At 36.4% G+C, this 8,153-nt stretch overlaps 1 protein-coding gene across 1 annotated transcript; it reads right to left on the bottom strand.

Moving 5' to 3' along the window:
- Positions 1-570: 570 nt before the first annotated feature.
- On the bottom strand, positions 571-7,744 carry HMGN1 (high mobility group nucleosome binding domain 1). The gene is made up of 6 exons (XM_043998925.1): positions 7,491-7,744; positions 6,563-6,595; positions 6,437-6,466; positions 6,305-6,355; positions 2,795-2,926; positions 571-1,493 (listed from the first exon to the last, which is right to left on the bottom strand). The coding sequence occupies exons 1-6, from the start codon at positions 7,503-7,505 to the stop codon at positions 1,446-1,448; spliced, it is 309 nt and encodes a 102-aa protein (XP_043854860.1). The 5' UTR covers positions 7,506-7,744; the 3' UTR covers positions 571-1,445.
- Between the last annotated feature and the right edge of the window lie 409 nt (positions 7,745-8,153).

The following is an 8,153-nucleotide window of genomic DNA, read 5'->3' as shown; positions in this document are numbered from 1 at the left end:
GTAAGAAACAATGAGCAGGAGTTCAGAGAAACCTGGAAGGACTTACATGAATTGATGCTGAGTAAAGTGAGCAGAACCAGAACATTGTACACAGTAACAGCAACACTGTGTGATGAACAGTGGTGATAGACTTGGCTCTTCTCATCAGTGCAATGATCCAAAACAATTTCAAAGAACTCATGATAGAAAATTTTCTCGACATCCAGAAAAAACAACTGTGGATTATGAATGCAGATTGAACCATACTGTTTCTACTTTTGGGCTGTTTTTTTCCCTTCTTTTTTGAGGTTTCCCCCCTTGTGCTATGATTCTTCTTTTACAATATGACTAATGTGATTGTACATATATAACCTATATTAGATTGCTTTTTGTCTTGGAGAGGAGGGAGGGTGGGAGAAAAATTCGGAACTAAAAAACCCTATGAAAACAAATGTTGAAAACTATCCTTATATGTACTCATGTAATTGGAAAATAATAAAATATTTTTATTTTTTTAAAAAAGAAAAAAAATAAAGGTGTTAGACTGAAAAAAAAATTTAATACATGGGGTACGAAACCAAAATTCTTTTATAATCAAGATTTTATTAGTTCGTTTGGTCATCAGTACATAGACACTGAATAAATTGTACATTTAAAAAATGCTAGAAAAGTCTAAAAATTATGTAGTTGTAATTCTTTTCTAAACTGTTATTCCAGTGACTTTCTTATTTTAAATTTGGAGGCAACTCTCCCTAAAAAGAGGTTATCAAATACCAGCATCCTGAATATGGATAAGGTATTATGTCTTTTACAAATCAAAATTATACTAATTCTATATCTGAGAAAACTATACTCATTATACACATTTTCCAGTCTTTTACAGCACATTAACAAAATTACTGGAAAAAAAATTGTACCACCACTACCAAAGATGACAATGTCACACATAGCACACAATTTTGAAAGGGAGATCCAACATCAGGGGGCAGTTTTATTTAGGAAACAATTTATTTAGGAAACTGAAAGACAAGATGGATACAGATTAATTAAAATAAGAACTTTAAAATTCATGGTCACAACTCCAAATTGTTATTTATGCTTCATTTAATATAATGTAAAAACTGTCTATGGAATGTTCATCCTATGCATAAGAATGCAACATCTTCCTAACCAACATTCTATTAATTTCTGGTTGTATTAAAACAAACAAACAAAAACCAACTGACAACCAGCACACAATTTTACCTCTTTAAATAGGACTCTAAATAAAGCCACTTTAGATTGGCTCACACTTATCTAAATGTTTTAAAAAATTAATGTGATGAGGTGGGATTGCCGCCTTAAAAATTGTGTTTCTAGAGCTACTAAAAAACTGGCATTTACAAAATAGTTGATAAAAATATTCCTCTGAATTGTACAAGAAGGGAGGTAACAGGGACAATTGTTAAAAGACTTGGTATAAGATGTTATTCAGATTTGGTTTCTTTTTCTCCTGCTGAATCAGAGACTGGAACCTGGAAAGAATGTAAAATAAAATAATTATAAAATATATTGCTCATTATATTTGACATAGCCCATAGAAGGGACTATTTACTGCAATATTTCCTAAGAAATTAGTAGTATGGATAAAACAAAATGCCAAGAGATATTTGAAACTTGATATGTTGCAAAGACCTCAATTTGACAATGTCCAAAACCAAACTCATCATTTTTTGCCCCAAACACACCCATATACTGAACTTCCCTTTCTGCCAAAGGCACCACCATTTTTCCAGTCTCCCAGGTTTGCAATCCAAATTATCTTTTACTCATTATTCTCCCTCACCCTATGTAATCATTTGCCAGACCTTACCATTTCTAACTTTCCATCTCTTGCAACCAAACTGCTCTATTTATATATCTATCTTAACTCCAGCCCCATTACCTCTCATATGGATTATTGCAATGACCTTCTAATTGGTCTCCTGCCTCAAATGACTAGCTGTTCCAATCTATCTATAGCTGCCAAAGTTATTTTGTTTAAGTCTAGATTTGATCCCATCAGTTCGCTACCTCAATAAAGTGTCTCTGGGATCAAATATAAATACCTTTGGCTTTCAAAACCCTTCACAACCTTGCTTCAACCTATCTTTCTAGCAGTTCTCCTCCTGCACTTATGATCAAGCCAAAGTGGCCTTCCTTGTTCCTCACACATGGCACTCCATCTCCAATCTCCATTTCCGTATTCCAGTTGTTTGTCTGTAATACCCTTCCCTCCCCATCCCCACCTTACAGAATCTATTTGTTCCTTCAAGGTGGAGCTCACGTGCTACCTTCTACAGGAAACGCAGCTGCGAATATCCACTCTCCGCAAACACTGTGCATTCACTTCATATTTATTCTCTACATATTTACAGTATTTCCTCTAAGAGAATTTAAGGTGTAAATTTAAAGATGAATACAATATTTTCCTATAGTAAGATATTTAGTGTGGACTGGGAACCAGAGTTCGAATGTTGGCTCTGCCACTTACTACCTGTATGACCCTGAGCAGAACATTTATTCTCTCTGTAAAAGGAGAATGTTGGCCTATATCTCTTCTGTCTCTAAATCTATTTCATTAAATGGTGAAATTCTGTCCATATACAAATATTCTAGATTAGTCCTCTAAAATTCTAGTATAAATTTATGATGACTAAATACACTTGGAACTATATTATAAAGACTAGAAACCATGATGTTCAGATTTATTTACCTTATTTTATAGTGGGGCTGTTTTGTATTAACAAGAAAAATTGATGAAAGTCAAGGAATATGGTAAAGAATAAGTACTGACCTCTTCATTTTTAGTTTCTCCATTTTCTGCAGGCAATTCATCTTTATTTTCTTCTTGGTTAGTAGCTTCAGTTTGTTTTCCTTTTGCTCCTTTTTTTCCTTTTGTGTGAACTTTTTTGTCCTCAGATTTATCCTACAGGCATATTAAAAACAGCGTTTTACATATTGATACATCTTCCTAGGTACTAAACATTGTTTTTTCATGGCTCAATTTCTATATTGCATATTAATCTGAATTACATAATAAACTTTTTTCAAGAACAAAAACCAACTTGTACCACGAAACCAGGATATTCATAAAAAATTTTTAAAGTGCTGATTAATAGTAATACTAGAGTAAGTTTTTAGTAAAGGTCAAATGCTTAACTATTCAGTGTATAAAACACTCAAACTTTTTGCTTTATTTTCCAAATTCATAAACTCTTATACAAAGCATATATAAACAATGAATACCAATCTTTTAAAACTTCAATAGTTAGGGAAAGGAGAGGACAGATTTGGTTGATGAATTCTAATCATCTACTTCCCCCCTGCAGATTAATTAATTATTCCTATTTTTAGAAAAGCTAATCTTTTTATGAAAAATGTTTTTATCCTCAATCCTTTCCACTATTAAGGGAGAAAACCCACTGCACTTATTAAAGACTCTTGAAATAGCTAATATGAAAAATAATTCACCTTACTACACTTTTCAAATATATTTTTTTCTTTTTTGACATATCTGCAAAAGAATAAGCCAATACAAATAACATATTTTAAAATAGTTCATAATGAAATCCAACAAAGAGTCAAGTCAACAATTTTATAATAATTGAAAATGCTGACCATTTGAACCTAATTTCTTATCCTAAGATCACTTAATAATCAAAAGTAAAGAGTAATAAATTTATATTTTTATTATTTCTATTTATGTGTTTGAAAATTTGGCAGCTATGGGAAATGCTATCTGAATTTTACTAAAATCCAAAACCAAAACCAAAAAACCCCAAAGCTGCTTTAATGAAATACAGAATTATATTTCACATTTTAAGAGTATCCCAGGTTAATGAATGAATTGTCTAAAAATTTCCTATAATTTCTAAACATATAACAATGAACTATTTCATCTAAAAGATGGACAGCATTCTTAAGCTCGCTCTTACCTCCATCCCATTTTTTATCAGATATCAAAAAAGAAAAATGTGTATGTGTGTGCACACACAAATTTAACATTTCCACAGGAAAAAAGTAAACAAAAAGCCATTCAAGTTTACACCCTAGTATGAGTCAGTAGCATCAGCTTCACAAATGAAAAATGGCAACATTAAAGAAGTCTGACTCTTTGTGATCCTGCAAAGATACAGGAGTGGTTTGCTATTTCCTTCTCCAATGGATTAAAGAAAACAGAGTTTAAGTGATTTGCCTAGGGTCACAAAGTTAGTGAAGGTGTGAGCCTGGATTTGAACTATGGCCTTCCTGACTCAAGGCCAAATTCTTTATCCAATGAGCCATTAAAGACACAGGACTGTTCAAAAACGCTGCTTAGGGGCAGCGAAGATTCAGGAAGATCTGAGTTCAAATCTGACCTCAGACACATGACACTTACTAGCTGTGTGACCCTTGGCAAGTCACTTATCCCCAATTGCCACACACACACACACATACACACACACCCCAAAAACTCAAACACTGCTTAGTTCATAAGACTTGAAAGTTATATAAACTGAAGTAAATTAAGTTTATTGAATACTAATAAAATTAATAAAATTAAAAGTATAATTCATTCTTAAGTAGCTCTACAGAGTTAGAACCACATGAGATACATACACTTGGATGAATCAAGAAAATGATGAGTATTATATACTGGCAGTAGTTCCATCTTTCAATAAAACATGATTTATAGAATTTATGGATGACCTTTATATATTATATTAAAGGTATACAAAATGAATGACATACATTATCTCACTTGAGCCTAATGGTAGCCCTGGTAAGAAGGTACTGATGAGGAAAATGAGGCTCAAAGAGGGTAAGAGGACATGAACCAGTTCTTCCTAAGTCTAGCACTCCTACCCATCCTACCATGTTGCTTTTCACATAAAGTAACTGCATTTTGATAATACAGGTCTGTTAAAATCTGATTGGAGTGACTGCGGCATAAATCAGAAAGAGAACAAAGCAAAATAAAGCAAATTTTAAAAAGTCCTATTCAATCAAAGGTTTTTGCGGATAAAATTTTAAATAAAGCTGGCATTGTTTTCTCAAAGAAAATTTGCATGATGCTTCAACTGTTTGTATTTCTAAAAGCAAAGTGATAACTATTGTCAAAAAACTAAAGTCAAAATAGCACTTTTAATGAGAAAGAAGAGTAAAATATGGAAAAAAATTTAAACATCCCAGGAAAATTTAGTGGTATTTCGAAGATTGCAAATGACATTATAACTGGTTATAACGGAAATAAGGCTATTAGAAGAAAATTATTCTAATGCTTTTCTAACTCTTAATATGTTTTTCTCCTGTGCATTAAAAGCCTCCTTTGGTTATGCTTATGCCTTTCTTGAGATGGTTAAGATCTCAAGAAAAGCATTTTAATACAATACAATTTTAAGAACTTTACACAAAACCCCATCTGTCCAAATTTCAAAAGTACTGAAGAAAAATTTGAGCTTCAAAAAACTATTTTTGTTAAAAATATTTAAGGTCAACCATGTTTGTAAACGAGAGTGAAAAATCGGTGGTAATTTATAATCAAATTTATGCATAGTCAGAAAATACTACCCAAACCAAAAAAGCCTTAAAAATCATCTACCTGATATACAGATTTAAAAACAGTTGAAGAATTATTACTTATAAAATGATTTTGAACCAGTTATTAAATTCTGGTATAGATTAAAAATTATAATTGCAGTTTTGTCTTTGATGAGCAACTAAACGCAGGCATCTAATAAAGTTATGACTTTATCCAACAATTTACATTAGATGCAAACTTAGTAATTCACTCTTCCAAGTATATTTGATTTCTTCTGAAAGAAGAATTTTCCCTACTGGCTTTGGAGAGCTGCTCAAAATGAAGCTTATGAAAAGAATATCCTTTAGCATATTTGGTTTTCCTAGCAAAAAATGTATCCATACCCAAAAAATGTACACATGCTTAGAAATAGCTTCTTTCTATTAATTTAGACCTTACTGAGAAAAGTAGAAGCATTAAAAGACTAATCTTGTAGACTGTTAAGTGAAAATGAAGAGTGAATTAAGTGTTCGAGAGCTCAGCAAAATTAAAGATTTAAAAATATTGGCACACAGAATTCAATGTCAGGTGTTTAGCTCAAAAGAACTTCTGATTGAAAAGCATATTTTGATTATACTACACTTGATTAATAGAATCTGGGTTTTCTAAAAATTCAGACATTGAGCCATAAATATGAGGTTTGCTGAATGGGAGTGGGGAAGAGAAGTAGAAAGACAAATTCAAATTAATAATTTAAATACTATCCAATAATTTCTAGGTTCTTTTCACATACAAAAATCTTACCTTCCCTGCTGTCTTTTTGGGCTTGGGTTCAACCTTTGTAAGGACTGGTTTCTGGAAGACAAAAGTATCTGTAAGTATTTCATTGTCTGATGCAGAAAAAAAACAAGAATGAGTAAAGTTGGTTTTACTTACAGCTGACAATCTGGCAGATCTCCTCTTGGGCTAAAAACAAAAAGAAAAATTAGTTAAGATATGCATGTAACTTAATAATGCTTCAATCTCCAAGACCCACATTTCTTGATATTAAAACATCCTTACCTCCTCCTTTACTTCCCCTTCTGCAGAGTTGACCTAGTCAAAGAAATGCAAAAGTTAATGTCAAAAGCATCAAAGGAACCCAGATCCCAGAGTTTCCCAGAACAATGTCCAAAATTAAAGGGTTTTTTTTGCCCTAGGGAAAAATGTCTTTAGAGACTTCAGAATGAGCTGAAATAGGATAGAAATATTATTCAAATTTCGAACTTTTGCCCAACTGAAGCAGAAATTTCGAGAAAGCCAATCGCAATAGGCAGATGTCATGACAGTAGAGTGCAGAGAAAGAGGAGGGATCAATAAATCAAAAAAACCCCACAATCATTCTCTCCTATCAATCATATCTTTAGGAGGACTTCCAGATTCCCCGAATGTGGAGCTGCTGCCAACCGGTTAACTCTAAGCGGGAGAAAAGTAAATCTGAGGAAGCAGTTGGGTTTGCAAAGTTAAAGAGAAAAAATGGAGGGAGGTGGTGGTTGGCAGAGGAATTTCATTCTCCCTGCAAAGGAGCCACCATGTGAGGTCTCGAGGAAGTGTTAAGGAATGAGGGATGATAAGGCCCTTTCCCTCTAACCTAATACATCTGTCCTGTGTGCACATATGTTTGTATGCTAGACCGTGAGCTCCTGGAAAGCAAGGATCACGATCCACCAGAAGGTTCATTATGTCTAACTCAGCAGAAAGCCTAGTACACAGGAGGCGCTTAATCAACGCCTGACTCGACTTTTCCCCCTCCCGCTGGGAACACGGCGGAGCGGGGCCCAGGGCAACGGACGCCTCGGGCTCCCCCCAGCCACCTCAGGCCAAGTTGTTGCCTCTTTATCCGCGCGTCCCAAAGGCTTCCCCAGGAGCTGCAGACGGAGCCGGTCACGCGTGTCAAGTCCGCCAGGGGATCGGGCGGGCAACGGCAGTGACCAGAAGACCTCACACTCACCTTCCTCTTGGGCATCTTGGCTGCGAGTGTGGATCAGCTCCCTCTCCCCACACACGGGCGAGCACCGGCGGGAGCGACTAGGGTCTGGGGTCGGAGGGAAAAGGCCGCGGCCGCTTCTTCTCAAGCAGGGCTGCTGGGCCTCGACGCTCCTCCTCCCGCCGCTGGGCTACTAGGACCCGCAGCGGGAGCAGTCCAGAGAACTAGATGGAACCGGATTGGAATCCCGCCTCCTCCCCCTTCCTCCATCTCCCTCTTCCCGCCGGCCCAAGCCACTCTCCGCCACAGCCAATTGGCTAGGACCGCCCACCTCCAGCCGTTCAAACGCCGACAGAAAACTGGCATAGGCGGAAAGCACAGTCACTCGAAATCTTTGCCCCACCCCTCCACCCTCCCATTCCATTCTTTCTCGTCCTCACTTTTCTTCTTCCGGGAGCCTGGGACCGGAGGAGGAAGCGGGGCCGGCCACTCACCCGCCCCCGGCTCCCAAACCGCTACTCCTTCTCTCACTTTGCTCCAAGCGGAGCAGCCGGGTCGGTCTCCACCCTCATTGGCCGAGGTCAGCCACGTGCCTTTACTTCGTTCCGGCTTCTTACACTCTAGCCCCAACCCCTATGCGCCGGCTCGTTTTACGTAATATTCTCTCTCCTCCCACGCCCCCCCCCC

Source organism: Dromiciops gliroides, chromosome 3, assembly GCF_019393635.1.
Source record: "Dromiciops gliroides isolate mDroGli1 chromosome 3, mDroGli1.pri, whole genome shotgun sequence".
Classification (NCBI taxonomy): domain Eukaryota; kingdom Metazoa; phylum Chordata; class Mammalia; order Microbiotheria; family Microbiotheriidae; genus Dromiciops; species Dromiciops gliroides.
The sequence above is the reverse complement of the archived record's forward strand: the minus strand, read 5'-3'. Positions and strand labels throughout refer to the sequence as shown.